Source organism: Rhyacophila brunnea, unplaced genomic scaffold, assembly GCF_057557595.1.
Source record: "Rhyacophila brunnea isolate RB1 unplaced genomic scaffold, BYU_Rbru_1.0 scaffold_13, whole genome shotgun sequence".
NCBI classification, from domain to species: domain Eukaryota; kingdom Metazoa; phylum Arthropoda; class Insecta; order Trichoptera; family Rhyacophilidae; genus Rhyacophila; species Rhyacophila brunnea.
Genome location: NW_028232785.1, coordinates 40,666,767 through 40,687,101, shown reverse-complemented (window position 1 = coordinate 40,687,101; position 20,335 = coordinate 40,666,767). Strand labels below are relative to the sequence as shown.

General features: G+C 37.3%; 2 protein-coding genes across 2 annotated transcripts in view; one reads left to right on the top strand and one right to left on the bottom strand.

Annotated features, from left to right (window-relative positions):
* LOC147077529 (uncharacterized) overlaps positions 1 to 16,095 on the top strand; it is a 37,382-nt gene extending 21,287 nt beyond the window's left edge. The window contains exon 4 of the mRNA XM_085940857.1: positions 15,323 to 16,095. Within this exon, the coding sequence (XP_085796983.1) occupies positions 15,323 to 15,376 (54 nt within the window). The 3' untranslated portion in view covers positions 15,377 to 16,095. The remainder of the gene's footprint in view (positions 1 to 15,322) is intronic.
* LOC147077528 (uncharacterized) lies at positions 16,013 to 20,061 on the bottom strand. The gene is made up of 3 exons (XM_085940861.1): positions 19,936 to 20,061; positions 18,643 to 18,807; positions 16,013 to 17,554 (listed from the first exon to the last, which is right to left on the bottom strand). Exons 1-3 carry the CDS (start codon positions 19,999 to 20,001, stop codon positions 16,592 to 16,594), a joined length of 1,194 nt encoding a protein of 397 aa, XP_085796987.1. The 5' UTR covers positions 20,002 to 20,061; the 3' UTR covers positions 16,013 to 16,591.
* Between the last annotated feature and the right edge of the window lie 274 nt (positions 20,062 to 20,335).

Genomic DNA, 20,335 nt, shown 5'->3' with positions numbered 1-20,335 from the left:
TTTATAGATAGCAGAATATTTTTATAGGTTACGGCTTGGTTCAGGCAGGGCTTAATAATTTTTAAAAACTAACCAACACCGTTTTATAATCTGTATTTTTAATTCAACGGAAACGAATAAGTATGTCTGTAATTTCGACGATCGCCCATAGCATACCCAAACCATTACGGTTCGGTTCGGTAAGGTTTAATTAAATTTTGAAAACTTACCAGCACCATCTGTAATTTGTATTCTTCAATAAAAATATTTACAAGATAAAAAGAACTTTTTAACCACGTTTTTAAATTTTCTGTTGAATCATATAAACTTGACAATTATATGTAGGTATTAAGGGTGGACGTGCTCAGCGTGGGTCTAACCTAACCTAACCGAATTTATTTTTTTAAACAGTACATGTTCAAACACGCGCGTTAATATCATTTTACGTTTATCATTTTTCAATTATAGTTTTTCAATTTATGGCTACGGCCGTATGTTGTAGGTTAACTACTGGGAAATGCCAAAAGAAATGGCGTATTTCAAAAAAACACTACCTTATTCTTAGGTCAATAATTATTATAAAGCAATCATTATTCGTAGGATGTTTATCACATTTGAATGGTCAAAGACATAGCTTATAATGAGTATCTTTAGAATTATCTTCAAATGTGTTAATCTTGTCCATTTTTTGAATAATAAAATGCCCAATTCTTGTCAAATTTGGGATCACAGAGATTATCAATATAATTTTTTATCGTAAATATTTCACTATAATAATGTCGACATAAATTGTACTGATGGTTTTATAAATGCGTTTAAAAATTAATAAACCTAAAAAATCTTAACATGGATGTACTGGAAAATGACTATATTCTAAAACATTAGATCGAGAGGTTTAAAAGAATACTATTTTATGTAATAAAAATACTTTATGCTGTCATCAAATGTTTAAAATAAATATAACGGATAATAAGGCTTCAAAATTATATAAATAGATTATCTACAACGTTTAAGGTATGTCCAGGATCATGCTTTGAAAATAGAACAAAAGCTCCATTTTGACCTACGCTGATCATGTCCGCCCTTAATAAATACTTTTTTTTGTACTTGATAGAAATACTGAATAAATATAGAATACTGAAATGTCATTTTGACATTTCATTTATTGATTTCCATAGTAACGCACGTATATATTAATAATTTAGTTGCTAGGACCCCCTTAGCAACCAACAATAATAACTTTCCATACAAAACAGAATTAACTGAAAATGAATTCAATTCTGCTTAAAAATGGCTAAAAGTATTGAAAGAATGCATTGTCGTCGTGTTCTGATATATTCTAAAAGTTTCAAATGTCTATCTAGTCGAGAAGTTAGTTAAAAATCTTCAATCGTCCAGTACAAATCTTGGACAAACACGAATATGTGCTAATAAAATTGTGGCAATAAATATTATGTATGACTAAGTTTAGTGTGCACTATTTATGTCGGAGCTTAACAGCCTACCTCCGCTCCTCGCCACTGGACCATTGTTTCACTATGATGTTTGTACAAAATGCAGTCCCCAGACTAAATAATATAACTCTGTAAAAGCAATTATGTATTGTAATTTTTGTATTATGAACTATTCCATATTTTTTTTTATTCCAAATATACCTACTATTCCTATAATTTAGTGTTTTATATATTATGTAAAAAATATCTGTGCATATTAGAAAAATATAATACATAATATATTAGTCAATAAATTTTAGAATATATGTTAAAATATAATGGTTATATACATATAACTTGGTATACGTGTATAGCAGTGGCGAAGGGTGGAGGTAGGCTGTTAAGATCTGCCATAAATGGTGCACACGAAACTTTCTCAGTCGTACGTATTTTTGTTTTCATTGAAATAAGACCACAATTATTTACCCTGCGAAAACCAAGACATAATAGATAATAGTCAAAAAATACTCGTCTATCTATAAAATATCTAAAATTATGCAATTAAATCATACATAACTTAAAATATTTTGTAGATAGAATAATATGTTTTATAGTTTGGTTCATGCAGGGCTTAATGAATTTAAAAAAATGAACCAACAATATGTATGAATGAAAAAGTGTGCACAATTTTGTTGTATTGCCCAAAATATACTGAAACTATTATGGTTTGGTTTAGGCAGGGTTTAATTGATCTTAAAAAATACCATTTATAAATAAAATTGTAGCCTTAGGCCCGTTTCAGACGGGACACCGGTGTCGCGTTCGATATAATATAGGAGGCCTTTGTATTCGAATTAATATGCCTTTGTATTATGTTTATGAACGCCCCAGAGCTAATGAGTCAACGCATAATTTCGGATTATAAATTAGAACATAAAACTGGCTGCGGTAATAAAAACAAGTGTATCGGCGGCTTGTGAATGTAGCGGCCGACGGAAAAGTCTACCGGACACGCGTTGACTCATTAGCTATGGGGCGTTCATAAACATAATACAAAAGCCTCCTTATTATATACGACCGCGACACCGGTGTCCCGTCTGGAACGGGCCTAAGGCTACAATTTTATTTACAGATGGTATTTTTTTAAATCAATTAAACCCTGCCTAAACCAAACCATAATAGTTTCGGTATATTTTGGGCGATACAACAAAATTGTGCACACTTTTTCATTCATTAAAGTTCAATTATTCAGTTCAATAAAAACAAATAAAGTGTAATGTGCACTATTTATGACAGATCTTAACAGCCTACCTCCACCCTTCGCTACAGGTGTGTAGCACCTACCTATATAGAGGCTATCATGTATCACCAAAAATCTGTAAAAATTACATTTGTGTATATTATACTACGGTCGCTGAATTATCATGCAGTAAAACGTTGATTTTGTGAACGTGAGCCACTGGTTGTAAATAATATTAGGCGCATGATCATACACAGGGAACGCAGAAATAATGGGAACTGAAATACCTAACGGGCGTGGAGTAACAGGCAACCGATCTTGAGTGTGGAAGAATATGGGATAAATGAGAATACGTCATGCCTTCTTTCTGATAACTGCTCTTGGTTTATGCACTGATACTCATTAAATATTGGTGTATTTGAAGGTTGCAACAGATACTATAATGTGTACATTTTAGTAGGACACACATTCAAAACCCGGTATCAAAACGTAATGTATTGGGTTATAGCCTATCGGAATTCTATTTCGTCCAACACAACTGGTGCGTTGCCCATCAGGTAGCCATTAGATATAATTAGCATGTTATTTAAATGTGGTAATTAAATATTAATTAAAAGGTCCGCAGCGAATGGGTTAATCTGTTCTGTGATCATACAGCGTGCATGGATTTACTGGTTGCAGTAAATATTGTCTTCTCTATGACAATAAAATGCAAATGTAACCATGTATTATCATGCGAGTTGCAAGACTGCACACATGGATCAAAAAAAAATTGCGGGTTCTGAATTTTCACGCGATAGTTGCAACTTGCATGCCGTATGCGCGTGTGCAGTAGAATGAATGTTGAACCTGCCGGAAAAAAGACGAACTACACCGCGCATAGCATTTTGACGTTTAACAATTTTCACAACCTGTCAAATAGCAACATACAATGACAATAACATGTTTCACTTATGCTTGAAAAATCATTCGATTAAGTCACACACTTTCGCATGTTAACAGTATTATAGCGACTGTTTAATTTACACAAATTCCGTGCCCGTGTACAGGTGCTATTAAACATTGTCAACGTGGTGTAACTTTCTGCAGTAATTTTAACACATGCTGGCCAATATTTTGATGTGTAAATTGGGTTTTCTGTGTTCAAATAATATCGAAACATTGTTTTGTTTCTAATATAGTTCATTCGTTCAAACCCGACGGTACTTGAACCTGTAACCACTGGAGAAATGTGTTTTACCAATTAAGCTAGTTATATCCACAGAACAGATTAATACAATGGAAATTGTGCAAGCCAGTCATGATGGACCAAAACTGTTAAGTCAGATATGGTTTCTTACTGTATAAGTCAGGCCATAAAGAGTCTTTAAATATTACCAATATTGAACGCGTGTTATCCCATATTTCTCAAAACTCAAGATTATTCCTTGCTACAGCCTCACCCAGAAGGTAACCCACACCCCATTATTTTTATATTAATATCATTACTAACCGCTGTATGCATATATTTTCAAAACCCCGTTGAATGTAATCAATGGATGATCGGCTTATTAGCTTAATCAACTGATTATGTGACATCATTCATAATTCAAAATGGCCGCTTGTCAGTCCTGTCAATTATTGCTGAAATGGATTCGCTAATGTTTTTTGCCATGAGTGTTCAGAGCATTGTTGATTTCGTGGATGCCGCAGTTTTGCGGATAAAAATAGATGGAAGATCTCGACTGCCAAAGAGATATGAAAAATCCATACGTTTATTCATTTTTTGATTCGACTTTCCAGATAACGAGAAATCAGTAACAATGTTACGATATGAACACGAAACGTCAAGATGCGTTTCGGCAAAAAGTGTTGTCATATTATGGAAATGTTTACTGGTGAGATGCCCGGGGTTCCAGCGGCTAGCTCAGGTGTCCATCGAACCCCGGATTCACAAAAAAAAAAAAGGATTTATATATGTTGGTAAAATTAAATGAAACACTAAGTCTTTCTCGTGCGGTCTTAGCGTTATATATTTTAATATTTGGTTGGACAACGTCACTTTGTAGTCCTTTGCATATCTTGTTTGTACAATTAGTTACGCAGATCCGTACACGGTTTACAAACGGCGCTTACTAACTTTCTTTTTCAAATTCCCCGTACCCACGCCGTCCAGCAAAAAGGACTCTCGTGATTGGCCGAATTTTATCGCGTGATGCTTTTGATTTGACGAATCACGAGGACCACCCCGGCGCAGGCGCGTCGAGATTTTAACGTTGCTGGCAAGCGCGGCAAAATTTATTATATATGAATACTTATATTTAGTCTTAAAATTATCTCTTTCATCCATCATCATTTATACTTTAAAATCCATCTTAATTACACCTCCGCCCAGTAAGTGATTTTCACGCACCGGACGAAGGCCTTTACTCATGAATAAAAAAAATAAAATTACGTAGTTGAGCAAGGAATCAGATTAGATGTTTTATGAAGCCGTTTCTAGAGGTCAGGGTTACGTTTCGACTTATGACTACTAAATGATTATTTTACACCGGGAGAAGCCCGCCTGTAACAGGGGTGTATCACTGGGAATACTTTATCCTTCCGTGATTAGAATTATAAAATAAATTTGATAATACAACTGATAATTTTTTTTAAATTCGTAACAATTATTCAATTTATATGGTACCGTTCGCAAACTTTCACACATATTTACAATTTAAATTAATGATCGGGGAATCAAATTTTATAAGTTCACCATTATATGACGTCGCTAAACAACGGATTACATTTGCGTGCATGTATGCAAATTGGCAGTTTTTACCTTGAAGGTAATTTGACGTTATATGCATACCGCGGTAAGATAAGAATTTCAAACACCTGTGATAGCGTTCTTTTCTGTTCTTGTTCTTTTCCTCGTACGTATACAATAAATATTATTTACTGAAATCAAATCTTTGTTTTGTAAGAATAGAAAATTATATTATTTTTTCTCAATTTTAATGTTGTATAATATATTATTACAATGTATTTAGTCTGATTTTTGTTGACATTTAAATATAATGAAATAGCTATCTACTATTTGTTTTTTTTTCTCCATCATCATACACAATAGACACGATTACCCGTGGGTGAGTACTGGTTTTCTTCAACTCTAGTGATGTCGTGCGTAAGGCGTTGGCTTTTCATCCGGGAGCTCCGGGTTCGATCCAGATGAGGTCACAATATACTAAATTTATGTTATAGCGTGGGGCCTTCGAATTCTTTCACTCATTGGACATCGCATACCGCACCGTCCATAGTGCGCAGATGTTATCACATAGACATTAGAGAAGGGGTTGCCTATTTGAATATGTAAGGCGACGTTTGGCCTTCAGTTATCAATAGAATTGAGTCGAGCTTGGTTTCGTCAAGAGATCTAATTCATCCAATTTCACTACAGTAGTCTTGCTTGCACTCTGAAAACGGATAAATGCGGTTAGCCGTAAGCCCTATCAGAGTCAAGTGAGCTCTTCGATTGAGCTAGGTCATTGCCCACTGAAGAAGGAAGCCGATACATTACACGACTGGTCCTACTTTTCGCCCCTCCCGTTGTCTATGGATGACCTGTCATTGTCTATAGAGTGCTCATACTGACGCGTCTGTCGTGTTCACTTGTCGGAGTATTCTTAGTTTCAGATTATTTTAACGTATCTTGGAGACCTTGGAGTTCATCTGATTTAGTGGTTATTTGTTATTAATAATTGGAAGTGACGATCAAAGTAAGTAAACTTCTTCTGTGTATAATAATATCATAATACACTAGGACGTTTGTCAATGCGACAGTCAATTCTAAACGACAATAACTAATAACTTATTAATTATACTCTTCAGTCATTATAGAATATCAAACTCTGCTTGCAAGTACGCTATCAATAAATAGTATGGCAGTGGACCACTCATTGCTTGCGCAAAAAGTTATGCTCAGGCTTTATTAATCTAAATTTGTAAAAAGGCGCTAAAGATGTTGGGTTTTGTCTCGCGTACTTCTCGGGTCTTTTCGGATATTACGGTACTAAAAATTCTCTATAACTCATTTGTTAGAAGCAGACTTGAGAGTGGGTCTATCGTTTGGGCCCTGTATCAGTTGAAGTACGGCCTTATGGTGGAGAGTCCAAAAGAAATTTTTGAAACTCCTTTACTTTCGGCTGTATGGATATTACCCGTGGCTCTATCCGACTGATTTTCTCTTAGGGATGCTAACATACTGTAGCTTAAAATTTAGAAGGGATCTTTATTTAGCTACATATTTTTTCAGACTTATACGCGGCGTAAATGTGAACTCTGCCTTTCTTGGTGGTGTTGGCTTGTGTGTCTCTGATAATTACGATAGGAATCAAGGGCATCCGTTGTTTGTTCGCCCACAGTGCAGAACTAAACTGCCATTAGTAATGCCAATTGGGAGGGCAATAACCATGTTTAATGAAATCGCTTCGGATATTGATATATTCCACTTATGTGAGGTGAATTTAGGTGGACGTTGTTTTATTTTTTAAGATAGGGTCTATCAAAATTCACTCTGTGTGCTTCCATCTACTTTTACTTTGTTATTTTATTTTATTTCTTATTTTATTTGTTATTTTATTAAGTACCTATTGTATTATTAAGTCACACTTCTCGGTATTTTTTTTTTTTTTTTTTTTTTAATAATAACCATACCCTTGCTTTTTCGTACAAGGTGGTTGGGTGGGTTAGTTGCATTGATGTGGGGCTAATTAGGTGCCTCCATTTATATCTTTAATTTTCTTTATGGCCAGGATTAAATATTTTGTGTAGTGTTCTTGTGTTGTTCTATTGCTTAGTGCTTCGTGAGGCTTTTGGAGGTCAATTTCGTGATTATGTTGTCTACATCGAGTCCTGAGAGTCCATCGCTCCCTTTCTAGTATAGGGCAGTCGTTGATGACATGCCACACAGTTTGAGATGTGTTGCCGTCACATGGACAACAGTCGTCATCCCTCAATTTAAATCTTTTTAGATAAGCTCGCACCGATCCGTGGCCTGTTAGTATCTGTGTGAGTTCGTGTGATATTTTTAAGTTCCTGGAAAGAGTGATGGCACAGTTTATGTTTGGAATAAATTTCTGCGTTATTGATCCTGTGGCGGATGTTGTGTATCTGTGGTTCCATAGCTCTATGGTATCTTCATTTAGTTTTTGTTTTGCGTAACTCAGAGGGAAGTGTGTATAGGTTAAAGGTCTTTTGTCTGTTGTGGCTTGTTTAGCGTATTTATCAGCTTCCTCGTTTTCGGCTATCCCTGTGTGACTTCTTATCCAGAAGAATCTGGGGTTTGTTCCTATCATTCGAAGCTGTGTTGACAGTGTTAAAATGTCTCTTACAAGTGGGTGTGTCGATGATGGGTTTTGGAGAGCTACCAGACTGGATTGGCTATCTGAGAATATGTTTACATAGTCGTGTCTGTGGAACTTTAATCTTTTGAGTGTCCACTCGAGAGATTCTCTGATAGCAAATATTTCTGCTTGGAAAACAGTGCAGTAGCTTTCGAGCTTAAATTTTCGGGGTGTTATTAATGTTCCATTTTCGTAGGCTACAAAAGCTGCCCCTACTTTGTTATCGATTAGACTGCCATCTGTGTAGATCTCCAATCCTGTGATGTGGTATTTTGTTTTAGTGTCTTCGTCAACTGTTCCTATGTGTTCTATATTTTCTAGATGTCTGTTGCCAGGATGTGGAAGTTGTGTGTAGTGTATTTTGTTTTCGTATGTTCTGTCTGTAGGTAAGTGTCGGGGAAGTATGTGGCTTGTTTTAACTTGGTATATTCCTGTAAGTTCTTGTATTTTTATATCTATTGGAGCTATTCCTGCCAGGGCTTGTGCTGACGTTAGCGATATTGTGCGATATCCCTTGCAAATTGATATTGCGAAAGGTCTTTGCGCGGAATTCAGTCTTTTTTGGATCGACTTTCTGTAAGTTGCTTTATTCCAGACCGATGCCGCGTAAGTTAAGGTTGGCTCCACAGCTCCATGATATATAATTTTTAAAACTTCAGGAGACGCCCCCCAAGTGGCTCTTGCTGTTTTTAAAAAGAATTTTCCCATTTGAGCTGCTTTCTTACATATGTAGTCGACGTGTTTCGCCCAATTGATGTGCCTGTCTAGTATTATGCCAAGAATTTTAAAGGAATCGACCAACTCTTTCGGTTTTCCTTTCCACTGGATTTCTGGTGTTCGTATTTTCCTTTTGTTGATAAACATTATATTTGTCTTAATATCTGAAAAGGTTAGTTTTACGTCTTCACCCCATGAGTTTACTTTTTGAAGCACGCTATTGGTTTTTAATTCCAGTTCGTCGGTGTCTTTTGCTGCTATCAATATTAACACATCGTCAGCAAAGGCTTGTATGTGTGTATTGTGGGGTAAGAGTATTGTTAATAGACTGTCTAAGGCGATATTCCATAGTGTTGGGCCACAAGTTGAGCCTTGGATGCAACCTTGGGTTTGGTCTTGTTTTATTTCTTCGTCTGCATACTTTAGTTTTACTTCCCTATCTTGTAGATAACTGCAGAACAGTTTGTACAAGTTAGGCGGTGTTGACTTGATTGCAAGGGCGTTTTTTATGTGTGGCCACCATGCGTTATCAAATGCACCTTGAATGTCTAGGGAAATTGCTATGAGTGATTCTTTCAATTCGAGATGCGTTGAGATTATGTGTACGGCTTTGTTTAGTGCGTGTTCTGTTGATGTTTAAGGGGTAAAGCCAAACTGTTTAGTGCTCAATTTGTTGTTTTTTGTAAGATGCCAGTGCACTCTCTGAATTGCTAGTTTTTCTAGCACTTTTCCGAAAACGGGAAGGAGGCCGATAGGCCTGTACGATTTTGTGTCCATAGCATCTTTCCCAGGCTTAGGAACGGCCTTAATGATCGCTATTTTCCAGGATTTCGGGAAGTGAACGAGTGTCAGACATTTATTGTATAGTAGTAGAATTTCTTCAGGGAAGTTTTTTGCGAAATTTTGGCAGATATCTAATGTGAGGTTGTCGTGTCCAGGTGCCTTTTTTGGAGTCATATTCTGTAAGGCGGATAGGATCTCAGTAAGTGTGAATTGGATATCATCCTCTCCGCCCGGAATATGGTTGTCTGATGTGTGTCTGATGTAGTGTTGAATCGGAGTATCTGTTGTTGGATCATCGTATGGAAAGAATTTTTCCATTAGGGCTTTTGCAGAGTCTTTTGCGGATGAGTGCTTTACTCCCTCTGTAGTAAGTGTCGATTGAATATTGCTGGCATTAGTTTTTTTTGTTATTTTGTATAGCGAAGACCATGCTGTCATTGGCGTCTGAGATTCATAAAATAATTTAGCGCTTTTAATTTTTGCTTCCTCAATGGCTGTTTTGTATGCTTCTCTTTTGTCGATATAGTCAGTGAGTTTTTGTGGTCGCATGATGTCACTTGAGTTCTGTAATTTCCGTTTTGATCTGAGAGTTATTCTTTTCATTTTTGTTAATTCAGCGTTCCACCAGATTGGATTTTTCCTGATATCATGTTGCGTTTTTTGTGGGAGTATTTTATGGCATGCGATAGAGATTGCCGAGGTGACCGTTTCCACTGCAGTGTCGAGTTCAGGAGTGGTATGTATGTTTTCGAGGAACTGTTTATCTATGTTAAGCTCGGCCATGTTTTCCCTTGTCAATTCATTTATTTTTCTCCAGTCGGTTTTTTCATTTGTTATAAAAATGCGTGTTGAGTCGGTCATGGGTGAGAGTACGCTAATTGTATTGTTCCAAGTAAAGGTGATTGGGTTGTGGTCTGAGATGGGGTTGTGTTGGTCTTCTACTGTCCAGTTAGCAATTTTGTGTGTTGTGTTTGGTGAAGAGATAGTGATATCGATATGAGATTTTAAATGTTTCCCGTTCCGCCAGGTGCTGTAAGTTGGAACTGATCCTTCATTACATACGTGCCACCCAATGCTGGCTAGGCAACTGATGATCTCATCGCCTCTTTTGTCATTTTTCGGGCTCCCCCACCAGCTGCTTTTTGCATTGAAATCTCCTCCTATTATATATTCGCCTTTATCTTTTCCTAATTTTTCAATTTTTTGGAGTGTTACCAATGTTGAGGATGGTGGTGGTATATAAATTGATCCAATCGTTAGCTGCAAGGTTCCAGATTTCAAGGTTGCAAATGCATTGCACTGGTCAGATATGTCGCTTCTCCAAAGAAGGCGGAGGTTAGGATTGGAGATGATTATTACGGCTTTGCAGGGGTTTTCCGATGTTCCGTCGGCCTGATATATTGTTAGATTATGGGGAGATGTTACTCTGCCCGTATTTCCGACGTAAGGCTCTTGAAGAAGTAATATATCATAGTATTTGGCCTGAGCTATTATGTGATCCATTGCTGAGCGGCATCGCTGAAGATTTTGTTGAAGAAAAATAATTTTTTTGACTGCCTTATTCTTAGAAGTTTGATTTTTCTTTTGGTCTGATGTCCATTGGTCGACTGTTGCTATCTGGCTATGACCGATATTGGCGTGTACTAATTTTATTTTAGCAGCCATAATCAATTGAGTTGAGAGACTTTTTTAAATATGCTTCTTGTGCAGGGCATAGTTTTTCCCCTGTTTTGTGATTAGCGGGCTTCCCGTAGCGTGTACAAGTTGCACATATTGGTGTTTTATTAGACTGTGGACACTCGGTAGATATGTGACCCTGTGATGCACAGTGGGAACAGACTTGAGGCTCTTTACAAAATTTGCTCGGATGTCCATACATGCAACATTGTGTGCACAATGTTATACCAGTAAAGTCACGCACTCTGTGTGACGACCATTCAAAATAGCACCGACCTTGTTCTATTAAATGGTGCCTTACTGCTGGTTGGACATAAAATACTCGGTGACATGTAGGGCCTTCTCGAGGTCCTGCAAGATGACTGCGGATGGTTGTTTTTGTGAACACTTCGGCAGGTAATTGTATTTCGCGGATTGATTGATGAATGCCTTGTAGGAAGTCTACGTCCTCAACTTCCCGGGGTACATCATAAATGATTATACGTGGCAGTCTTTTGGGTGGGATTTTTGCTTCCAGTTTGTTTGATGTGAAGCCTGGTGCGGCTGCTACGCGTTCTGAGTCGGACTCTGTGGCAGTATTTATTACGACCCCACGATTCTTTACCAATCGTACGCCGGTAATTTTCACTCCTAACTCTTTGGGATTTATCGCTTCTTGTATGATGGCCTTTGTTGATGCGGAATCTTTTATTTTGTCATTTGTCGGGAAAACCAGTACTGCAGGCTTGGTCGGACGTACTGCAGCGCCTAGACGGGATATAGGTGGTGGAATTGTTTGTTTTACAGCACCTGCATATGATGAAGTGGAACTTTTAAAGGCTTTCATTTTTATGAGTTCCATTGCTTGTCGAACAGTTCCTTCATTGGTGGAAATTTGTTGTGCTAGAATTCTAGCAGATGCTGAATTTTCTGCTGATTCGGCAACTGTTGCGGCAAACAAATGCATCAGTGTATCCATCTTGTCAAGGATTATTGTTTTTTGTTCCTTTAGGTTTTTAGCCGACAGAGCAGCCAGTGCTTCCTTGATGGAAATAAACAGCCCATTTGCTTGATTCAGCAGTTCAGTGGAATTTATTTTTGAGCATATCTTGGTATTGTTTGGTTCTGAATAAGTTGGTGTTCTCTTAAGAAGCGTACTGGGGGTGAATGGTGAGTCTTCCCTCGATGAAGAAGAGTCATCCCGGGTGTCGCTATTTATGAGTCGGCGTCGTGGAGAACGCCGCTTCTTCAGTTCGGTGTCACTCATTTTTTTTTTTTTTTTATGCGTATTCGAGTGTGAGACCTTTCTCAGTGAAGTTGATAACCCCTGTTGTTCGACTGCTACTGCTCATTAAGTATTAAATTATTGACATTTAATGAACCAACATTCACAACAGCACTAACTCTTAATTGCAGATTAACACTGATTGCTTAATTACACTATCACGTAAGTAGTTTTGCTTGATGTTTGCACTGCGATATAAATTTTAGCTTTGAATTTATTCAATTGTCATTAGTTGTTAACAGTTATATTGGCACTATTAAAATTGGTAATGATAATGGTTCACTAACGAGGCGCGGTACAACACAATGTACGTCCTACTCGCTCAGCGTTTCGAACTGTCTTCTGAACTGTCTTCTCGGTATTTAAATTTTTTTAAATTATTAACACTTATTTTATGTCATGTCGTGAACGTTTTGAATTTATAATTTGTTCATTATATCGAGGGTATACTGACAAAACAAATTATTTCAGTTTTTGCTGTTTTTCTGTTTTAAATGCCAAAATGTATACAATTTTACGCTCTACGTCCTGGTAAAACGCACAAAGGCATAGGATATAATGGTGAGAAAATAGAAATATTATTAAATCATATTGCTATTTTTTTTATTCTGATAGAAAGCATGATAATGACCTAATGCGTTCTGCGTATACAAAATACAGGACTTCTAACATGTTGTATATTGTGTTTGCCATAAAGGTTAGTCTTTATAATGTAGAAAAAATGTTTTTAAATCATAAAAAAATCTATGTGGGAGAACGCTTTGAATAAAAAAATTAAAGTCCTTTTTGCGATTATCTCAGAACTTGTTTTAATGAGTTAATGCTTTCTGTCAGTATACCCTCGATATGTGAAATAAATAAATTTGAAATTTAAAGATGGCGGTGGCTAGGTACAATATAGTCTGACTATGCCGTAGTTCGAGTATAAATTACCTCGAATTTATTATACTCGCGCATATTAAATTATTGTACTGTTACCATATAAAATCAAATATACGGTATACTCTTTGAGACATCCATGACTTATAATGTGATTTTTTCAAAACCTGGGTGTTTGATTACAGTCGAACTTGGTTATTACGAGGAAGATGAGACCGACTGAATTCGCTCGTTGTAAGCGTTACTCGTTATATCATAAATTATAATTTTTCCCCGAAACAAGCATGATTAAATGATTGATGATTAAACTGGCGCTAAGGACCATTTAGATCCATGGCCGACTGCACAACCATCCTCCAGGTTTCTCTGTCCAGAGCTTCTCTTTTCCAGTCGGTCACACCCAGCTTCGCTGCATCCCTGCTGACAGCGTCCGACCATCTCTTCCGAGGTCGGACTAGAGGCCGGATACCCACTGGTACTCCCTTGTAGACCCTGTAGAGAGCTCTGCTTTCTTCGCACCTTACAACGTGACCGGCCCATCTCAGCCTTCTTGCCCTCAGAATATTTCTGATCTTCGGCTTGAAAGACTCGTAAAGTTCGGCATTCTTACGAATGCGCCACCCTTGGTCCTTTTTAATTGGTCCAAGTATTCTTCGGAGAATTTTGTTTTCAAATACTTGGATAGCCTTTTCTTGTTTCTCCGTAATGCTCCAGGTTTCGCATCCGTAGAGAACTATAGGTTTTACGATCACGTCGTATATCCGAAATTTCGTTTTTCTGGACAGCAGTTTGGACCCAAATATGCTCTTCAATGCAAAGAACGCTCTATTTCCACTCTTCAGTCGGCAGGCAAGCTCTGTGTCAAGATCATTTTTTTTTCAGAGATCCCAATTCCTAAGTACCTAAATTGTGCTACTTTTTCAAATATGGAATTGCCAATTACAATATTTCCTGAGTTTCCGTTTTTTCTCGACACTCTTAGGTACTTGGTCTTCTCTGCGTTAACCTGAAGATTAATTTTCTTTGCCGTGACCTCCAATGCAGTGAAAATATCAACTATATGTGCCTGATCATCGCCCAGGATCACCAGATCATCTGCATAGCCAAGACAAGCATGGCATTCATAAACTACAAAAGAAGTTGTTTATTGTAATGAACGCTGGTAGGTACCTACTGACTTAAGCTTGGATTTTTTACATGAAATTTCAACCATATGCGTGGATACTTTTTAAATGTTGTCGGCGAAAACACCAATTAGGTACTTAAACACTTAACTAGCATCATAAGCGTAATCCGATCCCGGCGGCATCGGTCTACGGTCGGATTTCATTGCTTAGGGTCGAAAATGTTTTTGAACGATCGACACATTAACAGTTTTCAGAAAATTTTTGACGATATTTTTGCTCGGTATATCCGATAAGTAGCTCGTTATAAAAGTGAGGAGAAAATCATAAACTAAAATGTCAACGAAATCTTTACTCATTACATCCAAGATCTCGCTATGTCCGTGATCGTAATAACCGAGTTCGACCGTATTTCACTTCAATCATTAAACACTACCGTCATTAGGCCCTTAACTTGTCTCAGGCGCCAGAAATATGAAATGTGAAATTAAGCCCGGGCCGCACATGGAAACTCCCTGCGACACGTCAATTTGTCAATGTGATTTTATTGTCATTCACAAAACACATGTAACTTAATGTACAGTAAAAACAAAACAATGATTCGGTTCGTGGATTGTATTCGTACGAATACGTATACCGTCGTCAGCGCTACGAGTACATCGGCTGCCAGGAATTAGTAGCACTAGTAGGGGTAAACATCCGCACGAACACCATCGCACAACTGAATCATTGTTTTATTTTTACTGTACTACCGCGTCATTTTTGGTAGAAAAAAACATCTGTTAGAGATTTCACTCAACATGTAACAGCAAAATGATGCATCGTAGCATGTGCATGAGCTGCTTTTTTATTTGTTTCAGCGTCGCCTCGCCTGTGCACAAGGAAGAGAGTTGCAATATTGCGTCCATGTTTGATTTATGACTGCGATTTTCAATGTGCGACCAGACTAAAATACTACCGAAACTTGTCAAATTATTATCAATTATGGCAATACAACCGTCAACGGGTTTAGCCTCCTTCAAGAACTTCCTCCATCCTGGAGATTAAGCGCTGGCACTTACCAGTTGCTTTTGCTGAGCCAAATTCATTGTCACTTCTTCACTTTCAATGTGATACGAAGGTCCATGGTTTGTTTTATTATAATTAAATAACCCATAAAAATATAGCATCCTCAGTATGTTTTTTAAGCTCGGTAAAGCAGCACCGTCAGAATACAAGCGAGAGAGCTTATAATTGAGTCACAGACATTCCGCATCGAGTTGAACGTAGCTCCAATCAAGCCCATTTGGATAGTGAGCTGTCAGCCGAAATGCCGTCTCCCGTAATGTGCATCCCCGAGCATTTGAAGCTGTCGACACTCAATGGTTTACTCGTGGCTAATCAGGAGAATTCTGCATTCAAAACATTCTACGCAATGCGGAAAGTCTGGGACCCTTGGCTGTAAAATTAAATGCTGACGGTACTGAGACAGAACCCCTTGGCTGTAAAATTAAATGCTGACGGTACTGAGACAGAACATTGCAGACTCAAAAAATATACAAATGACGTGTTTCAAAATTATATATTTAAAATAATTCTTGAATCATGTGTTTATGTATTTAATATTGAATAAAAAATTATAGTCGTCAATGACCATGTGAATTTAATCACGCAGAACCATCATGAAAGTCTTTTTCGTGCAGCTCGAGAGATCAGATGAATGGGCATGATTTGAATTACCCCATCTCCACCCACCATGTATATGCAGCCGCGGTTTGTGCACGGCCACCTTCCATGACGCTATGTTGAAACTAGGCAATGCACCAACTCATTCAGACTTTCTTGGCCAAACATAGCACTCCTATAGTTCATCAGGCTCACTACTGTCTCGATGTGCTCCTGATAATTTGTGACTGGTATCCAAGCTAAGGATACCGCTGAAAGAGATACGATTTGAGTCACAAACTGTGCTTAATTACCAAAGAGGTGTTCCAGAAATACTTCCAACAATGACGGGAATAAATGGAATCAGGGTTTCAGACCTCCACTTGAATAATCGTATCTTTTCAAACCAAAAGTCAGATATTTTTATTGTCTTTCCATTTGGCCAGTTTCTATATTATTTATTCATAGAATGTTTCGAAATTAATCTACTCCGCCAAACAAGGCTTAACGGCGTGATGAATCTGATGCCTTTTGAGGTCCCTGGACTGTTTACATGAATATGAACACAACTCACACTTTAAAGGTTTTTCATCACTGTGTGTCCGAACATGTCTTCTGAGATCATTTAGCCTTCGAAACCGAAAAGAACATATACTACAGTTAAAAGGTTTTTCACCGTTATGAATCATCTCGTGTTTTTTCAAATCGCTCTTCTGTCGACACTCAAAAAGACATGACTCGCACTTAAACGGTTTCTCCTGTAAATGTATCATCCGGTGTTGTTTCAAATAGCCTTTGTGCCTGCAGCGAAAATCGCAAATATCGCACATAAAAGGTTTAACATTGGCATGTATCATTTTATGAACCCTCAAACTGTTCATCTGCCTGCATTCGAAGCTGCATTCGTCACACTTAAGTTGTTTCACCTGAGAATGCAACGTTTCGTGTTTGACCAAAATACTCTTTTGCGTGCATTCATAAGAGCAAACCTGGCATTTAAAAGGTTTCACATCGCTATGATTGATACCGTGCCGCGTTAAGTCTCTCAATGTCTTACAGGAGTAATGACATAGGTGGCATTTAAAAGGTTTATGATCACTGTGCGTCATTTTGTGACGTTTTAAATCGTTGAATCGGCCGAATCTGTACGAGCAAATGACGCATTTGTAAGGCTTTTCACCGCTGTGTACGATTGCGTGCTTTTTCAGGTCGCTTCTCTGCTTGAATTCGGAAGAACATAAAAGACATTTATGTTTTTTTTCACATTGGCAAATGCCTTCGCATTTTTTACAGGTCGCTGTCAGTTTCCGATTACCTATTTTTTCATTGACTACTTGCAATACGTCTTGGTCGCTTTCCGTTGTGTGTTCATTATTTGAAACATTATTATATTGGCTATATCTCTGCGACGAGACATCGAATTCTTCATTATCTTCTATATTGGCAGCCTGTAAAATAAAAAAATAACATTTACCAACAACTAACGACAGTATGCGACTTCATCCGCGTCAAATTCCCAAGGAATCGACAACAGTTGGATACGGTGTCCGCTCCTCTACCCTACCTACCCCAGCTTTTACTACAACACCGCTGCAATCCGACCACTTAAATCCGTTGTTTTCGAAAGGTTCCATCATGAAACTTAAGAACCATTGGTGATATTAAGATGAAACTCTACTTAATTGGTACCAGTTATGTACTCTACAAACCATGCAAGTTTTATCAATATTGGTCAAGTGGTCAACAAAATAAACAGAAATTTGTATCATGGAAATAGTCAACGCACTGTCAAAGGGAAAATATTTTGATAAAAGAATATTTTTTATCTATTATGTATTGGTTTAGGCAAGACATAAATTGATTTTTAAAAACTAACTACCACCATCTGCAATTTGTATTGTTAGTTCAATGCAAACAAATAAGAAGTGCTCGAAATGGAAGATGTTACGAACCGGAACGCTCGACAATTATTTTCCGAAATTATTTACATATTTAAGTATGTAGCTATTATATAGAAATGCCAAGCTCAGACCGTCAAATGAAGTAACTGTCTTTAAACTTGTGGTATGCGGCATAATATTGTCGGTGACGCTGACGAAAATCGAGACGAGGTACCTACGTCACGTTATATTTACATTATATATTTTTTTCTATAGTTCCATTTTACTAAGTTTCGTATTTTAGTATCTACTTTTAAAGATCCACAAACCATAATGCAATATTTAATTATTCCACCAGACGGAGTGATAATCTCCGGGATTTTATGAGCAGAAGCTGCGCTCCGGAACGTTCCAGTCCATTTCGAGCGCTGCAAATAAGTATGACTGAAGTGTAGTGTGCACATTGCATCTTCACAGCCTACCTCCACCCTTCGCCATTGGGGGGAGTAGAATTATACCTGAAAGTGCGGGGGGTTCATAGTTCCCCGTATCATCGTTATGATGTAATATAATATAGCCAAGATATAATTTCACTAGCCATCTGTGAGTCAATGGATAAGAAGGAAGGAGAATCATACAATTAATAGTTCATTTACCATGGCATATTTTTGATTGTTAATAACATCTGTCGGACTTTCTTTAGAAACTCCATCTACAGGCGTAATAACTTGTGAGTGGCTATCGTAGAAACTCGCTTTGTATTCAAGCCACTCCGTTGCGGTCTCTTCTTTTATTGTCTCTGGGTGTAAAACAGGTTCTGCCTGAAAACATAAACAAAACATAAGTAATTATTTGATTTAACATTTTTATCGAATGGCAATGGGCTGAACATGTTGCTCGGCGAGTGGACAACCGTTGGACAAATGGTGTCATACAGCGGCACCCGAGGGACACTAAACGCCCACAGAGATGCCCTAGTCAGTGGTGGCCAAACCGTGGCGCATTGCATCTTTGCATTAAGTAATTTCTGGCGTTCATTACCCTGTGAACATTTTCCAGAGCTAAGAAAATTTGCAAAAAGTTATAGAATATGTCGCTTTGGATCGACATACAGATGTGAACAAGCATTTTCATCCATGAAATTGATTAGAAGCAAAACAAGGTCGCGAATAACTGATTCAAATTTGAAGAAATCTCTGCTGCTCTCAGGAACAGCTCTCTCTCTCTCTAATCACATCCAACAACTGTGGTCCAGAGTTATCTTAACCAAATGAGACTTTCCGGCAGCTGTAGCACCATCCACGACAGCGATCACCTTCTCGTCCAAGAGATTATTTCTGACTATTGTAGATTGGTGCTCCAATAAACGTGTTTTTTGAACTGGCATAAATTAATTAATTTAATTGCGTGATTGAGTTATTCATTTTCCTCCCCTAAGCGAAGCAGATGTTACCCATATCCCTATTTTCCAACCCCAACCGTGAATGTATGGTAGAAAAGGTGCTTGAGTTGTATGGCGCATCTGAACTCGTCTGTGAATAGATAGCGATAGCCGTAAAGGGTACTGTTCGGTTATCAGGAATACAGCGGAAAACACATTTTGAAAATAGCCGATAAACTGGATTATTTGTTAGTTTGGGTTAGGTTAGGTTAACCTAACAAATAATCCAGTTTATCGGCTATTTTCAAAATGTGTTTTCCGCTGTATTCCTGGTAACCGAACAGTACCCCGTAAAGTTCAATGAATGTACGTCGCAGCGAAGAGCTAAGGTAGGTAAGCCTTCAACCAGCAGTGGATCGACCCTGGCTGTAGATGATGATGGCATTATTCTGTGTAAATATGCAGATTTATTTATCGTATAAATAGGCATATGACAACCTCAAATTTCAAATGTCAAATTTAATAATGGTTTTCAATTAATATACTGGGTTTACCGGTAAATACTTACATTTGTATGTAAAGGAATTATGTCCCTATCAGATTTATCTTCTCTAAGTTCAATTTTAATGTCCATTTTAAACTTTACGGCATTTACAAATAAAACAATAGAATGTTTGTGTGAATTGTTTGACAACAAAACAATAAATCAATATTAGATTTTTTAGGTTATAAAAAAATGTTGCAAGTAACAAGATAATGTACAAAATTTTTGCCGATCCTTTATGATGTAAATAGGTATGTAAAAAATGCTATTTTTCGCCTCAACGTTGAAATTAATACAATACTTATTTAAATTCTTGTATTTTAGGTATTTAATAATAATGTAATTTTTAACAGAGGTAAAATTATCAATTTAAATTAAATATATTATTTTAACTAGCAACATTTTTATATTCAAATAATCGAAT

What these genes read in the sequence shown, in the direction of transcription:
- LOC147077528 (XM_085940861.1), bottom strand. Translation starts at nt 20,001, where the DNA reads ATGGACATTAAAATTGAACTTAGAGAAGATAAATCTGATAGGGACATA. An exon ending in TAATTCCTTTACATACAAAT is followed by an intron (nt 18,808 to 19,935) that starts GTAAGTATTTAC and finishes TTATGTTTTCAG; the next exon opens with GCAGAACCTGTTTTACACCC. An exon ending in ACAATCAAAAATATGCCATG is followed by an intron (nt 17,555 to 18,642) that starts GTAAATGAACTA and finishes TTTATTTTACAG; the next exon opens with GCTGCCAATATAGAAGATAA.